We start from the raw sequence: 18,748 nt of genomic DNA, 5'->3' as shown, positions 1-18,748 counted from the left end.
GTACCCAAAAAAAAAAAAAAAAAAAAAAGTATTTAGATGGAAAAGAGTGCCTGTGGTTGGCACAAGCCGCCTTATCTGGAAATAGCCCTCCAGGAAGTCATGCTAACAGCAAGGATTTTTGTTTCTGAAATGCTCTAAAAGCAGCCTGGAGATCAGTTGCAGGCCCACCCACAGGCTCTGATGGGACTGACTTTCCAACTCCAGGTAAGGGAAAGCTAGGCATCCAGTGAGCAGAGGAGGAGGCCTAGAAAAACCAGGCGCTGCTCCTCTAGTTCCATGGAATTGGCCTGGGGACCGGATCTGGGCACGTACTGGGCAGTCACTGGGCAGCCTGACCCTTATGACCCTGAGCTCAGAAATAATGAGGAGGGCCTTCTGGTCACCTCTTACCAGCAACCTACCGTGCCAGGAAAGAAAGAAAATGAAAGAAGACTTCAGGAAGGAGACAGTGTACAGTTGTCTGGAGAAGACATGGCCACATGGCATATGGAGGAAGACCTCGCCAAAGAGCATCTTTCCTCCACACGTTTCCATGAGGGGGTCCTCCTGACCTCATGGAAAAGGCATAAGAGGAGGGAGATGTTTGATTTATTGCACAAAAAAAAACTAGCTTTGTTTTAAACAAAAGGAAACCGAACCACAAATTAGACATCTTCCACATACTGATGAGCTTTTTAGCTTTAATTCCAAGGGGGAAAACTATAGGGAAAAAACGTTTGGTTCTCATAGGAGTCATCTTTCTTGTTACCTCTGTTCTTTTTATGAATAGTTAACATTTACTGAGCCTCCTGCCATTACTTCATTTAAGCTCCACAATGACCCAATGAGGTACATAATATCTTCAAATTACAGATAAGGAAGCTGAAGCTTAGAGGTTAGTTAATTTGCCCAAGGACACAACAGCTAGAAAGCAGCAGAGCCAGCAGAAAGTAGCTTAATCTTAGGTCTCTTTGGCCCCCAAACCACTACTCTGCACTGACTCTGGATGGGGAAGAAAGCCTCAAATGGTAACAGGTCAGACTTCTCCCATCACCCAACAGTGAGACGAGAGGTGCATTTCATTCTCCAGGTAAATGCAGCTTTAATGAAAGAAAAGATACAAACTGCGAATCAGCAACAGATGTGGGCCCAGTCTTTTTCTAAGCCTCTCTCTTGACGGGAGAAGAAAGTACAATAACACACCACTAGGAGAGGGCACGTGATCCTCAAAGCAAAAGAAAAGATGAGATGGATGGACATGATGCATCTTGTCCTCTGTGCAGCTCCTGACTTCAGGCTGCCTGGGCCAGTGCAGATGTGAATCTACCCCAAGAGGCAGGGAAAAACCATCCACAGAAGGAGAGCCCTGGACATTTTCAGACGCTCTTCAACAAACATAAAGGGTTTCCACTTCAACCCTCAAATTGAGTATTGATTTGAAAAGGTCTCCCAGGAAAATGTTGTGCCAACCAAACACCACATTCCCTGTGCTCTAGACCACTTGCCATTTAATTCGGGCACGTCTGCACTGATTGCACTGCTATTGACAAGCATGGAGAGTCTTACGCCAAGATCTACGTTCACTTCAAACTGTATCTATCGCGGGTTACTTGTTCTATTTGCTCAGCTGTACATTTCTTAACTGAAACCTTCAGAATTTGCAGAAACCGGAATCCATGTCTTTTAGGGACTGAAAAAACAGAACCCAATGTAATGGAAGGTATAATAACATGGATGGTGACGATTCTGCATGTCCTGAGTTTTTTGGCCACATGTTCCAACCACTGTACATTGGTGAATCGGCCAAAGGCAACTCAGAAATATAATCCTCTCCTAAAATTCAGGCTTTTTTCCTGAATTTCCTGCCCTCAGTCAGACTTTTGCCACTTCAAGTTCTCCAGGACACCTTTGAATGGAAAAGTCAGGGACAGAGCAATGGAGAGTGGAGATCTGGGTTCTGGCTCCGGCTCTGCCACCAGTTAGCTGTGTGGACTCAGGACAGTCCTTACCTAATGTAAAATGAAGGACCCCTGAGATTCCTTCCAATTATGGGACTATGTGGTCATGTTCTCTTCATGTTGGGGGCCCTCTGGAATCATCTTCATTCGGCCGATTCTACTCTGAAAGTATCCAAACTTTTCCTACGTTCGCTTTTTCTTATCAGCTCCTAACCTTGGGATGTCTGCACTGGTGGTCACCTTGGAGGTCACTTATTCTTCCTGTAATGACAAGGGAACTGGTCACACAGTAACAGGAGATCTCCCTCTCTGGGCTCTGACCATGAATGTCGGCACACTTCTCACCACACGTCCCACCCACCACTCTGCTGGGCTACGAATGTGACAAATCCCCAGATGGATACTGTGCTTGTTGCCCCAGCATCCTTTCCACCCTTCCACCTTATACAGCCATGTGGTCAGGAGGAGGTAGGAAAAATAACCTGACTGCCAGCTCCAGAAATGGGTATCTTCTTTCCTACCCTGCACAGAGATCAGTCTAAGGAATCTAGGCCTATGTCACTCACAGCATGGCACTCTCCTGGCCAAAAATGGGCATTTGATTCAACTTAGATCAATAAGCTAAGAGCCAAAGTTTTCTGAGAGTATCTAGGAAAGGGTGACTGGAAGCCAATTCTCTCTTCCCTCCCCTAGAAAGTGTGATGTTTAGATATGAAGCGTGGAACCACTGCAGCAATTCTGCCACCAGGAAAAGCTAGGCTTCAGATTAAACAGACACCACAAAAAGGCGGAGGGAAGAGACATAAATGCACTGAGTGTTTGATAACACCGTTAAGTCACCAAATCAAACCAATCTTGAAACCTACTTTGTATCTGTACCTTCTATTACTTGAGCCAATGAATCCCCTTCATGAATAAGCCAGTTCAAAACATGGTATCTGTTTCTTACAAGATAAATTCCCAACTAATGTGTACGTACCAAAGATCACACACAAAGCTGATCTACAGTTACACTTCAAAGACCTCCCGATTAGCACCAGAGAGTAAAACCAGCTCCCTCATGCTCTTACTATTTCCACCAGAAACCAAGGAGACTCCCTTCCTAGGCCACCAACCAAGAATTCAGGCAGAGTTTCTCTCACAGTGCTGGGGTCACGTGCAGCCTCCCCACTGGGAGGTCAATGCTGAGAAGGGAACCCCCTTCCTCTGTACCCCTCCATGCCAACACAGAGACCGAAAGACGGCAATGCCACACAAAAGGTAGAAGTGCTTTTCAGTATCACCTATTACTTGTTTAAAAATCAGTGACAGGGCTTCTCTGGTGGCACAGTGCTTGAGAGTCCGCCTGCCGATGCAGGGGACACGGGTTTGTGCCCCGGTCAGGGAAGATCCCACATGCCGCGGAGCGGCTGGGCCCGTGAGCCATGGCCACTGAGCCTGCGCGTCCGGAGCCTGTGCTCCGCAACGGGAGAGACCACAACAGTGAGAGGCCCGCGTACCGCAAAAAAAAAAAAAAAAAAAATCAGTGACAACAGCTAACAAATTAATGGGTCCCAAAATGACCATCACTGGGTGCTAATATCACAGATGTTATTTGCCTCCTGATGGAAGTACACACCAACTGCCGTGAAACATACTTGCCCGAAAAAATATCAAATCTACATCTGATCAAGCCCCTGGATCTCACTATCATTTTCCAGGAAATATAAAGGATACAGGAACATGTTACACAACTCTATGGAAATGTAATCAGCAAAAGCTAGTGTGGAAAACCCTAGAACACCTGTTTATTCAACAAATAAATTACAAAGTTAAAAGGAGGTGGAGAGGAAACTCGTGGATTAAAAGAGGATTAAGATACAGAGAAGCCAATACGTGGACCTTAATTGGATCTTGATCTGAGACATAATCAGGGAGATTTGACTGTTGATTGAATTCTACATTGCAATCCCTATATTAAGGGATGGTTGTTAATATTCTTTGGTTGTGATGTGGTTTTGTCGTTAGGTGTTTTTTAATGTCTTTTTCTTTTAGAGATATATATGAAAATATTTATGGATGATAAGATATAATGTCTGAACTTGCTTCAAAATAATATGGTCAGAGGACTAGAGGATGGGTGGAAGAATCGAGCTGTTGTTGGAGCTGTGTGAGGAGGGTTCCTTAAGAATTCACTAATGCTAGTCTCTGCTTTTTTGTATATATTTGGAAGTTTTCATAACAAAGAAATTTTTTTTTAATGAAGGGAAAGGACCCAAAGATGAAGGAGAGTCTAAGCTCTTTGCCAAAGTCCTAGTGTCATTTCCAAGAAAGCCTGTTTACTCAAAGTAACACTTTCTATATAAATTTCCCCAAGTAATTACCTTGACAGAATACTTCTGGTTGACACATCTTCTTTCCAAATGTTATTGAGAATTTCTGAAACACAGGACAAGCACTCCTCCCACAGGGTTACATTAAGAAGTTTAATTCACAGAAAATACTATATAAATTCATATCAAACATTAAATCAGTGTTTGACCTGTGTATTGTATTTGTTGCTGCTTGTGCAATCTGAGCCTTCATAAACTTATTCACCTTAATTTCCATAATCTTAGCAGGGAGAGACCTTTCTCATCCTGACACCAAGGACAGAAACCATAATGACAGATTAGTTACACAAAGATGTAAAATTTAGAAGATTGAAACCAGTGTCTTTTCATAATGAAAGGCATTTGCCAGACATGACAGCAAAACAGATTAATATCTTAGTATTTAAGAAAACAAAAAACCTCTTCCCAAGTCAGTCTGTGAGGTGAAAAAAAAAAAAACTACCACTCCTGTTTGAAAAAATCAGCAAAAATTCGGGACAGATGATTCCCGGAAGAAAAGGAACTAATGTAGGACTGCCAGATACAATATAGGATACCCAGTTAAATTTGAATTTCTGATAAATAACAAATAATTTGGGCCATACTTATTCTAAAACACTACTTGTTGTTTATCTAAATTCCAATTTACGCAATTTACAATTTAGGCAATCCTACTTTTCATTTGCCAACTCTGGCAACCCTAACTAATGGCCAATAAATTTGAGAAAATGATCAACCTCAGCTCTAATTATCAAGGGAGAGCAAATACAGCAAAAAGAGCAGAGGTCCCACCAGGCAGGGGCGGAAGAAGGACACTGCACCTGCACCCACCTGGCCCACCTGGAGCTCAGGGGAGGAGGCATGACCTTAGGGCCTCACGAGGGCAGGAGGGAGGTAGCCAGCACTTGAGGCAATGGGGTCACAAGTTTGGTTGAATGGCCCTGAGCATTGTCTTCAGGGGAAAGGAAAAATAGGATCAGCGGCTTGGAGCAGAGGACCCCGTGCAGAAGCAACACTTTTATTATTTGCTCTTAAAACTTTGCTGTGATCTATCCAAATGCATTTTTATCTTTTATGGAAAATTTTATGATGTATTATGTAATACATACAAAAAGGAATTTAAATATCTGTGTACTCACCTTCCATTTTAAAAACATAAAACATTACCAACCAATGTTTCTCTCCCTCCTGCCCTCGCACCCTAGGTAACCACTATAACCTGAGCTTAAGAGTTATCATCGCCTGGGGCACGAACCCGTGTCCCCTGCATCGGCAGGCGGACTCTCAAGCACTGTGCCACCAGGGAAGCCCCTTCATACATTTTTTACATATGTTTGCACCCCTAAATAAAATACGTATAGTTGTCACATGCTTTCATCCTTCATATAAATAGCAGCATAACATATGTATTCTACAATTTGCCTTTTTTCACCCCGCATTTTGATTATGAAATTGATCCATAATAATGAGTGGTGCTTTATATTAGTCAGTTTCAGCACTGTGTAATATTCCATTATTTGAATATACCAAAATTTCTATTTCTCATCTCCTGCTGACGGACAGTTAGCTGGTTTACAAGGTTTGCTACTACCAAACATTGCTGCTGTGAACATACTTAAACATGTCTCTTAGTATACATGTCAGCGCGTTACTCTAGGGTATATGCTGGAGTGGAATTACAAGCTCAAAGAGTGTGTGCAACTTCAACTGTAATTCTACAAAGTGATTGGACTAATTTATATTCCCACCAGCATCAATAAATGCATTTTTTACAGTTACATCCTGCTGAGGTTACTTGAAAACTCTCCTTTAAAGCAGACTGAATTCAAAGCAAGCAGAAATTGAGTCGGAGGCCTGGTACTAACAGTTACGAACCCTAAAAATCAACCCAACACGAACATGAGCTGGCTGTGTCTGATGTAGATGGGGATTGGGCTGGATTGAGACAGCTTTGGGGATTTCTTTAAATCATGCATGTTTTAATCTTCATTATTTTCCTCTAAGATTAAAATATGCTCATTGTAAACAAAATTATTTTAGTTACTAAGACACATCGCATAGAAATGGAATATCCCCCAATGAACACCATTAACAGCATGACATATAATCCACACAATTTTTCTATACATAAGCCAACTTTTTAAATTTAATTTTATTTATTTTTTTATACAGCAGGTTCTTATTAGTCATCAATTTTTTTTTATTCAAACAGAAAGTCACAAAAATCATAATCATCCTCATCAGTTCGCTCAGTCCCATGTAATTAATTTTTTTTATCTTGATCTTTTGTTCGCACTTTTATAAATTCATCAGTTTTCCATTAGAGTTCTGAAAATGCTTATTCATTCAGTTCAGCAGTATAGCCAGTTCCCAGAAACCTGTACTTGTCAGTCTTTTCCATGAATTCCTTGAAGATGAAACCCTTTTATATCTCATTGTAGTTTTGATTTGCATTTCTCTAATAATTAGTGATGTTGAGCAGCTTTTCATGTGTTTCTTGGCCATCTGTATGTCTTCTTTGGAGAAATGTCTATTTAGGTCTTCTGCCCATTTTTCGATTGGGTTGGGTTTGTTTATATATTTTGGAGATTAATCCTTTGTCCATTGATTCATTTGCAAATATTTTCTCCCATTCTGAGGGTTGTCTTTTCATCTTGTTTATGGTTTCCTTTGCTGTGCAAAAACTTTTAAGTTTCATTAGGTCCCATTTGTTTATTTTTGTGTTTATTACCATTACTCTAGGAAGTGGATCAAAAAAGATCTTGCTGTGATTTATGTCAAAGAGTGTTCTTCCTATGTTTTCCTCTAAGAGTTTTATAGTGTCTGGTCTTACATTTATGTCTCTAATCCATTTTGAGTTTATTTTTGTGTGTGGTGTTAGGGAGTGTTCTAATTTCATTCTTTTACATGTAGGTGTCCAGTTTTCCCAGCACCACTTATTGAAGAGAGTGTCTTTTCTCCATTGTATATCCTTGCCTCCTTTGTCATAGATTTGTTGACCATAGGTGCATGGGTTTATGTCTGGGCTTTCTATCTTGTACCATTGATTTATGTTTCTGGTTTTGTGCCAGTACCATATTGTCTTGATTACTGTAGCTTTGTAGTATAGTCTGAAGTCAGGGAGTCTGATTCCTCCAGCTCTGTTTTTTTCCCTCAAGACTGCTTTGGCTATTCGGGGTCTTTTGTGTCTTCATACAAATTTTAAGATTTTTTGTTCTAGTTCTGTAAAAAATCATAAGCCAACTTTTTTTTTTTTTTTTTTGCACAAAGGGGATTATGTACTTTGGGTTGCATTTGACCCTTTTTACTGTGTAATATTTCTTTACAAGGAAAGAAATAATCTACATTTACCAAAAATTCTGTTATTCAATAAATATTTACTAAGCACCTGTTCTTGAACAGGATGGAGTCTATAAAGAAAATTAAGCAACACCACCATTGCAAGACCCCCAGGCTAAAACGAAAGAAACTCATAGATGAAGGTCATAATGATGGCCCCCAATTATCAAGCACCCTGTATGAGCCAGGCACTGTACCAGACCCTTAATGAATGTGGTAGGCAAAATAATGGCTCCCTGAAAGATGTCATGTCCTAATCCTAACAGTGCTACAGTATATTGCAAGGAGGAATTAAGGTTGCTAATCAGCTGACCTTAAAATAAGGAGAACAGTCTGGGCTCTTCTGGTGGCCCAAGGGTCAGAAATCACAAGGTCCTTAAGTGGAGAAGAGAGAAGCAGAAGAGTCAGAACCAGAGAGATGGAAGCATGAAAAAGACTTGACCAGCTATTGCTGGCTTTGAAGGTGAACAGAGGCTACAAGCCAAGGCATGCAGGCAGTTTCTAGAAGCTGCAAAAGGCACGAAAATGGATTCTCCCCTGAAGCCTCCAGAAGGGAACTCAGCTCTGCTGATTATTTAACCCAGTGAGATCTGTCTTAGACTTCAGACCTCCAAAAATTTGTGTTGCTTAAGCCACTAGGTTTGTGCTATGTGTTACAACAGGAATAGGAATAGGAAGCTAAGACTTCCCACTTCATCCTCCCTCCACCCTGGAACAGAGATGCTATGCCTTCCATTGGAGAAACCAGGGAACCGAGGACCCAACAGGTTAAGTTACTAGCCCAGGCTCACAGTGGCAGAGACAGACTCAAACTCGGGTCTGTCTACCTCCAAAGCCTGTGCCGAGGCTGCCCCACTACCCTCCCTCTACGGTCAGCTAGAACACAGGGCAGATGGGGACACGCACTATCCTAGGGGTAAGCAAAGCACAGTGGGTGAGAGAACCCTTCCTGGGGCGAGGCTGGGAGGACTGTGTGGAGGCTTTTGAATGATGAGCGGGATTCGGACAGACAGAGATGAGGAGGGAAGGAGAGGTCAGGAAATGCAATGCGGTTAAGTGCAACCAAAGTCTGGGGCACATGAGGGTGGGGATATACAGTGAGAGGTAAGGCTGGGCACCTCGGTGAGAGACCGACACTGTCCAGTATGACAGCCACTAGCTACACGTGGCTATTAACATTTACTCTTAATTGAAATCAAATTAAGTTTAAAAGTCAGTTCCTCAGTTTTACTTACCACATTTAAAATTCAATAGCAAAAAACCCCACAAAAACAAACAAACAAACCCACAAAAAACCCTTCAATAGCCACATGTGTCTAATATTGGACAGCGCAGATGCAGAACATTTCCATCCTAGCAAAAAGGTCTATCGGACAGCACCACTGACGAAGCGGAGTCGTTGGAGTCATTGTTTTTGAGCCAGTCAGGGGCACTGCGCTCCTGAAAGCAGGCTCAGTGTCCTTTTATAACACTGCCCACCTCACCCTCTTACTTGTTACTGCTTTTGTGTCCTCTCCCCTGGGGCTCTGCAGAATTTTTCAAGAAGCAATGCATGATAAACATGCCCCCAAAATATTTTTAACTCCCAGCACTGTCTTACAGATGCTATCTAGTCCTAAAAACGAACCATTCCGGGAAGTGGGTCCGGTTTTTCTCCACTGCCAATACTTGAAAACAAACAAACAAACAAAAAATAACATTTGGCCCTTATCTAACGGAATCAGATCAATGCTGCAGTGAGAAATGGTTTTTAAGGGGAAGGGACACAGTCGCTCACATTTGCAGAGTATTTGTCAGGTTTAAAAGCACCTGACACATTATCTCCCAGAACCTGGCTCCACCCCGGTCCTCCGTGATGGCGGCAGGGGCTCTTCTGAGGCTCCAGCTCTTCTGAGTGGCCTTTCCTGCTTTGTAGAGGCTGCCCTGCTTTGGCTCCAGAAGAAGGAGGCCAAAATCAATCAAGGCAACGGCTGGGGAGTACATAGAGCTCCACACCTAACGTGATTAGATGTCTGCCAAAGGTAAGATTTATTTGTGATCTAGCGATTGAGTTTAGAATGACGTCAGGTGCAGAAGGAAATCCAATTAATTGCTATACTGACCTATGTCGCTTTGGCGTCTCTGTGAGGCCGTTGGGAGTGTTGGTGGAGATCCAGTTCTCCTATCCCCTCAGTGACTCAGGGCTCCTGCACAGCACATATGTACAATGCTAACCCTGTTTGGCATGCCTCACAAGCAGCTCCGATCGATTTCCCATCCGCAGCTTAACCCTTGTCCTCTCCCAAACTGCTCCGCGGTGACAAGCTCAGGAGGAAGGGGCCCTCCACATGGACATACCCACCCCCCAGCAATGCCAGGAACTTGGCTGCTTAAACAATAGATCTCTATGTGGTCGGGAGAGAAAGGGTGCCCTGTACCTGCTAAGCGGGGCCATGCTCCCCTCCCCAGCCTCTGCCAAGGCAGGCGAGGGAGGAGGTTGGAATGAAGGCGGCGATCAGCCCGAAACACGCCTCCCCCACCCCCGCTGGCAAATAAGGCTTCTGGCCCAAGCGTCAGTTGGTGAACTTTTCTACTCTGCAGGGCTGGGGACTCAGATGTACAGGGTTGATCCCCCCTGAGCAAGGGAGAGAGAAGACTGCCTACCGCGGGCTCAGCTTTACAAATGAGCTCATTGGCCAGCTGATGTAGATATTTACGCCGGAGCCTGGGCCGGCTCTGGGTATAACCCAGCGGTCCCCAAGCTTTTTGGGACCAGGGGCCGGTTTCGTGGAAGACAATTTTTCCACGGACGGATGGGGGGCGGCGATGGGTCAGGCGGTAAGGCGAGCGACGGGGAGCAATGGGGAGTGGCAGATAAGCGTCACTCGCTCACTCGCCGCTCACCTCCTGCTGTGCGGCCAGGTTCCTAACAGGCCACGGACCCCTACCAGTCCTCCTCCTCCCGGGGTTGGGGCCCCTGGTCTAACCAGCCAAGAATTCAAAGAAAAACCAATCATCACTCCCCAACGTGGTATTTTCTAAGATGCACATCTGGAAAGGGGGAGGAGGGAGCAGAGGAGGCAAGAAAGGAGTCTCTACAAAGGGAATTTGTGTTTGCCTGACCTCAGGTGCAAAGAATGGAATTAAACATAATCTTTGGCTCGTGACACACTCAACATTGGTCTAAGCAGGAGCCACTCTTATTTTTTATTAAATAAGCTATTGATCTTTACCAATGGACAAATACTTTCAAACTCACGCCCCCCCCCCACAAAAAAAGAAGGTAAAGTATTGATACTAACTTACACTAACCATATGATTTTCCTGGCCAATCCAACCCTCTGCTTCACCCTAACCTCCCCCGATCCTGTGTACCTTGTTTTTCTTTTCATATAGTTTTCTTGCAGCTATATGTATTCCTAAAAGTGTTTTTATTTAATTTTAGCTATTTATAAATTTATAAAAGATGTCACGCTGCATCTTTCAGTGCATTTCTTTTACTTAATATCATATTACCCAGATGCATCCATATTTTTGCATGTCACTGTTGTTCATTTGTTTTGACTGACTATAATTCTCCATTGTGTGAGTACATCACAATTTATTCATCTACCCTCCTACTGATGGGTACTTGAGCTCTTTCCAGGCTTGTGATAGTGTGAACACGGTTGCATATGTCTCCTTCTGGACATGAGTTTCTCTTGGGCATATACACCTAGGAGTGGAATCCCTGGGCTGTAAAAAATGTGAATGTTCGGGGAATTTCCTGACGGTCCAGTGGTTAAGACTCCGTGCTTTCTCTGCCAAGAGCTCAGGTTCGACCCCTGGTCGGGGAACTAAGATCCCACAAGCCAAGAGGGGCGGCCAAAAAAAAAAAAAGTGAATGTTCAACTTTAGGAGATAATATCAAAGTGTTTTCCATTTGATTGAATTTCCTAGAGTTTCTAAGATGATTGTCTCCTCTTCCTGTCTTCCTCAGTTTTATTTCTTTAAATTTCACATGTCAGCTCTATCAAAATATTTAAATGAAATTCTTGGTCTAACACCTTGAGTAGCCCCTCAGCTAAAACCCCCATGAGGAAAAAAAAGGTTTCTGTCCTGAACACAGACAATAAGAAAGGCATCTCTGCAGACACAAGGACACACCCTGGTCCAGACACTGAGACAGGTTAGTCAAATAGAAGGGAACTGTCTACAAGCTGCTTCACATTTGGCAAATGCAAGATTTTTTAAAGAGGGTTTAGGTGGAGTCAAAGCCTGTTCCCCCATCCAAGTCCGCTTGCTCAGTCTCTCCTCCCCCACCCCTCCTACAACCACCCCACATGCTTATTTTTAAACAAGGAACAAAAGCCTAAAATGGAAATAAAATAATAGTTTGTTAAGTAACCAATTTCACATTTAAATGAGAGCAGGGAGTCCAGCATGGACACCACAGTACAGTCGAATTCATTTCAATAAATATTTACAGAACACTTTGCAGTATGACCAGCACACTGACAAATAACATCTCTATTCTGCCCTCAAGAGGTTGTGAGCTTGTTCACTTAACAAGACAGAATTATGCGTGGAGTGCCGAAGGGGCAAGTTAGAGCTGAGAAGATGAAGATGCTGGTCTGATCTCAAGATGCTCACTGTAGAAGAATTAGCAAAAGCTGGAAGACAAGTTGAAAGAGATACCGAAGTTGTACAAAGGTGAGAGTGATCGATTCTAACCAAAATGCTTTTGTGCAGGAAAGTTCCCAGAGAGTGATGCTAGAACTAGGTTTTAAAGGATGAATCAAGTATGTGAGAGGAGAGAGGACAGTTAAATAATATAGCTAAAACAATTAAGAAATAAAATTTCTTAGACTTCTTGACCTTTTCTCCTATTTCTCAAACTTTTTTTTTTTTTTCTTTTATGGTACGCGGGCCTCTCACTGTTGTGGCCTCTCCCGTTGCGGAGCACAGGCTCCAGACGCGCAGGCTCAGCGGCCACGGCTCACGGGCCCAGCCACTCCGCGGCATGTGGGATCTTCCCGGACCGGGGCACGAACCCGCGTCCCCTGCATCGGCAGGCGGACTCTCAACCACTGCGCCACCAGGGAAGCCCAAACTTCTTAAATCTATTTTCTTGCTCCAGTCCTGCACCAAGAAGGTGGAACCTGTGAATCACTGTTAAACATGCATTATCTGCATTTATTTGTTCATTTCACAAGTGCCAGGCCCTGTGCTGAGCTCCGGGGATACACCGATGGACAAGACGGGCACGATTCCTGCCCTCACCCAGCTCCCAGTCTGCCGGGCAGACAGAGGTTTAGACAAAGACAGGCATTAGTCAGACTCCATCAGCCTGGCAGGGCCCCTCCCCCATTCAATCCTCCCCAGAAAGATTTTCAGTAAAGTGTGCAGGGTTAAAGAAATGGCTGTCTCCTCCATAATTAAAAGGCTCCTGGCCAGCATCCCAGGTAGCCACGCGGCTGCTCAGAGCTGAGAGGCCAAGAAATCAGGTGCTTCCTACATAATAGCCTCCAATCTGATACTTGATAGCTGCTGGTTTCCAGAGTCAAACAAATGTCAGGCATTTTATGAAGGCAGGAAACAAATAAAGGGGCAAGGATTGGGGTCTAGGCCTCGGGGGAGCTCAATTAGTGAGCCAGATAAAGTTAAACCGAAAGGGCATGCTCTCGGTTTCCTAGAAAGCCAGCTGGAAAAGATGCCAATCCTTAAGCCTCTGTCACTCAAAGGATTAGCAGAAGAGACCCAGGGATGCCCAAGGGAATACTGCAACAGCCAGATGTTTCAGCTCCTCCTGTGACACTGCCATTCACAACCAGGGCCACATTTCTGAGGCCACCAAGAAGACAGAGAAGAGAACTGCAGTCTTCTGGAATAGGCTGAAACTCAAAGACATCACCCTTTAGTGATACAGACACCCAAAAGTATCAGCAATGCTTTCTTACAGACTCGCCTGATGCCCATTTAACAGGAACGGCATGACTAGTTGGATGAACACTCCCCGCAGCTTCTGGGTGGTATGGAAAGCACACGACCTGCACATCCGTATAAACTGGGATTTGGCTCCCACTGCTGTGGATGCACCATGAGTGTTTCAAGCAAGGCTTTTAGCCTCCCTAAGTCTCACTTGCAAAATGACACTAAAAAGACCCATCTTCTTGTCCTTATAAACGTAAGCGATCATGGAAAGTGCCCAGCTCAAGAACTCATAAGTGGTGGCTGTCAATGGGGCCTATGAATGCATCCAGGTAACCACACGCTCAAGACGGTAGCTTCCTCTTGGTACTTTCTAAGTGTGTGTGTGTGTGTGTGTGTGTGTGTGTGAAGAGAGAGGAAAGGAGAGAGAGAGAGAAAATGCATCTGGGACACATAAGCCTATTTACAGTTCCTGTTTGTGTTCCACCATTTCTGTCAAATTAATGAACTGAAGAAGCTGGAGGGAAAACGAACCAATGTCTCTATTTTCCCCTGAAGTCCCTAGCTTTCCCCTAAGAGCTGCTTCCCCCAGATTCAGGAGGCAAGGAAGGAGAGCCATATGGCTTGAGACGCTAGACCCGCCCGGCAGCAAATGAGCCCCCCGCCATTTGTCTCCGGGCCTCTCATGTGGGCGGGCATCCAGATTTCAGTTGGGGTGCTCTGGTCTGCGTCTCTTGTCTTGACTGTTCCTAATTATTGAAGGGAACGCCGTGGCTCTCCTGACCTCAGAGTTGAAGAGCTGTGAGTCCTAGTATCAAACCAAGCAGCTTCATTGAAAAGGCATACGCTCATCTGCATCCATAAAAGTCACTCCTGGAGCCCTGACTTGCCCCAGCTTTGGGAACGCCTGCTCTCGAGGATTTATGACACGCCCTGGATCTAATCGGCCGCACTTTAACTGCTGCTGTTGCACATCTGGTCATAAAAGCAAGGGCCGGCCCAACACGGGGACAAACGCTTTTCTTTCCTAAGTGGCTGCAAATCTGATCTCACAGTGATAGCCGGGCTCGGATGTAATCAGCCAGCACCTGGGCGGTCATGAGGGCTCATCAAGCTTTGCAAGGCTTTTCCCACACACACGACAGCTATAAAGATGACTCTCGTGGTAGCAAGAGCTATGAATAAAGAACCTGCAGTCGGAACAGGTGGCAACAGGCTAGGCCGAACAATACCCAGGAAAGAGTGAGTTGGTTAAGGAGCCCACCTGTTCACAAAGATCCCAGCTACTTCCACATGGACTCTCCCACTGCGTGGCGGAGGCAAGCAGCTATCTCCATAGACAACTGCCCTGACATACGTTAATCCTCGGCCAGAGATTGTCTGGATAAATCTGATCAAATGAACACCTAAGTGGTTTAAGAGGACACTTGTTAAGCCAGTGGAATCCTTCACTAGACCGAGTGGGCGCATGGGAGCAATAACCTAGCCCAGCAACGCACACAATGCCGTCGGTTCCGGGAGGTTTTAGAATGCCCTGAACAGCCTGGCCTGTGCACAGAATTGGCACGTTTCACATCGTTCAGGAACTCCAATCAGACCAAGGTTCAACAAGTAGTTCAACCTCCCGCGCCCGAACGCAGGGGAAGAGACCCTTGAACACTGCCAGCTCCTCTCCACCAGCTCTCCCCAGCCTCCACCTCTACCCCTCCTCCGCCGCTGTGCCTAGCGGGAGGGAGCATTAAAATTATCTGCTGCGGGTTTTACGAGCAGCGATCGCTTTTTAAAGCAGCAACAACACAAGGTCCTTGTGTGGCTCTCGGGTAACCTAAAACCCTGGAGGCAGAGCTGCCCCCCACCGCCGCCTGCCAAGAGCACCAGCGCTCCGGGACCGCGAGCAGCATGAGGCACCTCGGAGGCGGAAGGCACCTCTAAGGGTCTTGGAGCAAAAGGCCCTGGGAGAAGAAACTGGGAGACAGAACGCACCAGTGACAGCGGGGGAGGAGGGCAGGAGGGAGCGGGCAGAATCGGTGCTGCAAGAAAGAATGGGTGGGTGGGGGGCGGGGGGAACAATGGGAGAAATTTTTATTTCAGCAACTTCGCCGAGAAGCCCACGGGGGACTGGGTAGTAGGTGAGGAGGGGGACGAGGTCTGACGCCTCCCTTCCCCCTCTCCGCCACCTCCCCCCCACACACCACCAGGAGGAGGGTCAGCGACCTGGGTCTCCTTCCGCAGGTGGGCGCGCGGCTGGGGGCGCACTTACCCTGGGGCCCGTGGTGCGGTGGCCGCGAGTCGGGGACAGCTGCACCAGCACGAGCAGCAAGTGGGGCGCGAGCAGGCGGGCGCAGCGCGCGGGCAGCATGGTGCCAGGCGGGCCGGGCAGCCGGCTGCGGACAGGGGTGGCGGGCTCCACGGGGCGCACGGCCGCGCCGGCCTTCCTGCCTTCCTTCCCCCGGGGGCCCCTGGCGACGGCGGGGCGCCGCGGGGCGGCGCGAGCTCGCGGAGGCTGCGGTCGGAGCGCGCGCTCATGAACCGCCCCGGAGGGGAGCTGAGCGCGAGCGTGTGCTCTGCGTGTGGTGCTCTCCGCTCGGCCGGGCCGCGGCGGCAGCAGGTTGGACGCCAGAGCTGGGCCATGGGAATTCCCGTTATAAACCCCAGGGAGGGGTGGGGCGGAGCCCGACGGCCCTGACTGACGGGCCGAGAGGCCCGTGGCAGCCGCCCCTCTGGCAGGTGAAAGCCAATGGGAGAGAGGAAAGAGGGGCGGCTCGCGGTCGTCCCCACTGAGGAACGACTCTCGGTGGCTTGGCAGAAGTGGGCTCCAGGAGAGAGCGGGATAAAGAGGAACTTCCTCTTGGCCCTTGGGTCTGGTGAAGCCTCCGAGAGCTCCAGCAGCCTGAACCTACCAGAATGCCCGCCCGACTCATGATAGCACCTTAAGCATGTACAGTTTTCTGCACGAGTACGTGACTTGTCACAACAGCCGGATGAAATAGGCAGGGAAAACACTCCTCGCCTCGTTTTTTCAGATGAGGGTACTAGGGCGCAGAGGGGTTCAGAAATCTGTCTCCTGGCTGCATCAACACCAAGAACAACTGGGAAGTCGCCAGGTCATCTGCACAGAGCGCTGGCTGTGACCGGGGCTGGGCGTGGGGATTAGGCGCATTCGCTGCTTGCAAACAAGATTCCAGCGGGTGACACACTTAAGTCCTACAGCGGCTGCCCCGGGAGCAGAGTCGAGAAGAGAGAGAAAGCACGTGCTGGGCATCTCCTTGCTGGGGAGGGCCCCTGTGGGTATGGGATGATGCCGACCCGTGGCCCTGTGGTGGATCTGGGATTAGAACCCAAGCGTCCTGGCTCCCTGCCTGGAACTGGAGGGCCAACAGGCAGCCTCTCTGAGGCCTAGGAGCCCTGGGAGGAGAGGTTAGAGGGGAGCTGGTTTCCTGGTGGGGGGAGAGAGAGGAAAAAGCATTGGTAGGAGGGGTAGTCTGTGGGTGCAAAGACCCCAGAGATGGGTCAGAGGAGGGAGGGAGACCTCTCCTGAGTGCCCGTAGGATGTTGGAGGGCTCTGCCCAGGGCGGTCCCCAGGGGTTCATCTTGGGAATGGTCACAGACACATCACACCAGCTTCTCAACGGAACCAGGTGGTCCACTGCGTTCAACCCAAGAGAACCATGGTTTACCTTCTTATGTGGAATACAGCCCTTAGTGTTTATTTTCATTGGTATGGACCACTCACTTCAAGGGGAGGGATACTTTTCTCCAGCCAGGCTGGAAGCAGTGCCAGAATTTAACTCCTCTCCCTGTGGGCTTGAGAGGTCCAGACAAAGGTTAACTCCTTTCCCTTACTGCTTCTCTCCTGGATTGTATAAACAAGCTTCTCACCCAACTCCTGCACTCAGTTTTGCCCACTCCCCTTGTCTGCCATCCAGCCTCCACCAGGCAGCTAGTCATCCTTCTAAAAAGCAGACCTGAATCACCACACTCTGCTTAAAAGGCTTCAACTTTCCCCAGCGCCCTCAGATCAGAAAGCCCTGACTGGATGCTGAAACAATAACAAAGTACTGGTTGTTCTCCAAACAAAAATGAAGAACTGCTCTAAGAGAATAGCCTGTCTTCCTCTGCTGGGAAAGAGTGTAACAGTCTGACATGCTCTCTGGAGCCAGTCAGGATGGGTTCAAATCCTGGGTCTGCCACCTAGTGGTGTCACCTTGCATCAGTCACTTTACTTAATCTGGGGTCCAGTTTTCCTGTCTGTAAAATGGGGATAAAAATAGTGTCCACCTTATGAGGTGTTCTCAGGATTGAAGGAGATGGAGTATATAAAGCCCTTAGAATGACTAAGTTATAAATATCACCATCTGGCATATGAAGAGGGCAAGACAAATGCCTCATCTCATTTTATCCTCAGAACGATCTTGTGAAGTAGACAGAGAGATCCAACTTTACAGGTAAGTAAACGGATACTCCATGCAATTGGGACTTGCCTGGCCTCATTTGGCTGGTAAATGACAGGGAAGATTCAAGCCCAGATTTTCAGAGTCTGATTCTTCCTCCATCATCTGATAATTGCAATCGCAAATGCTGTAGGGTTCAACAGTTCCTGTGTGCTTACTGGGAATTTTTTCAGTGGGCTGCAAGGGAGCTGAGATTCTTAGTGGCACTAAGCTTCAGGGAAAAGCAAGGGTCAGCCCTTCCAGCAAGGGTCAGCCCTTCCTGGAAACAGCCCTTATGATCTGGCATCCTGGGAATTTGCCCAGCTGGACTTGTCCATTTCTCCTGTGCCTTGTGAAGCACTTACATCAATTTCCCTGTGCCTGCCTAAGTGCTCCTCCATCAGGGGCTTGGAGGGATGAAAATGTCACTATCAGGGTCAGCGGTCTGACGGGTTTGTCCTGACTCTACCACATGGCCACAAGCACCCCCATCAAAGTGGTCAACTCCTTTCTGTTGCTGGAATTATTGAGACATCTATTGGAGTAAGTAAATGCTTGAGATGCCGACCCCCCCAGCATCTGGCAGCACAAAAGCACCGAGGGAAAAGACACTGCAATAGTCCTTTCCATCCACAACACCAGAGGCTGCTCTCCAGCCAGAAAGCTTATTTCCAAGTAGTCGCTGGTCCAAAAGTCTACATTATTCTGGATTTCAACCATGTAGCTTAGTTTAAAATATGAGTAACTGCTTTCCAGTTACTTTGCTCAGCAAGTATTTTCTTTCCCTCTGGTTGGCATGCAA

General features: G+C 46.8%; 1 protein-coding gene across 4 annotated transcripts in view; it reads right to left on the bottom strand.

Annotated features, from left to right (window-relative positions):
* SMOC1 (SPARC related modular calcium binding 1) overlaps positions 1-16,128 on the bottom strand; it is a 152,215-nt gene extending 136,087 nt beyond the window's left edge. For 2 of the 4 annotated variants that reach the window (XM_024739660.1, XM_024739661.1), the window contains exon 1: positions 15,777-15,875. In XM_024739660.1, the coding sequence (XP_024595428.1) occupies positions 15,777-15,875 (99 nt within the window). Of the gene's footprint in view, positions 1-15,776 lie in introns of all 4 variants that reach the window. The other 2 variants (XM_024739663.1, XM_024739662.1) reach the window with 2 other exon arrangements.
* Positions 16,129-18,748: the final 2,620 nt, after the last annotated feature.

This window comes from Neophocaena asiaeorientalis, unplaced genomic scaffold (assembly GCF_003031525.2).
Source record: "Neophocaena asiaeorientalis asiaeorientalis breed wild unplaced genomic scaffold, Neophocaena_asiaeorientalis_V1.1 scaffold348, whole genome shotgun sequence".
NCBI lineage: Eukaryota > Metazoa > Chordata > Mammalia > Artiodactyla > Phocoenidae > Neophocaena > Neophocaena asiaeorientalis.
The sequence above is the reverse complement of the archived record's forward strand: the minus strand, read 5'-3'. Positions and strand labels throughout refer to the sequence as shown.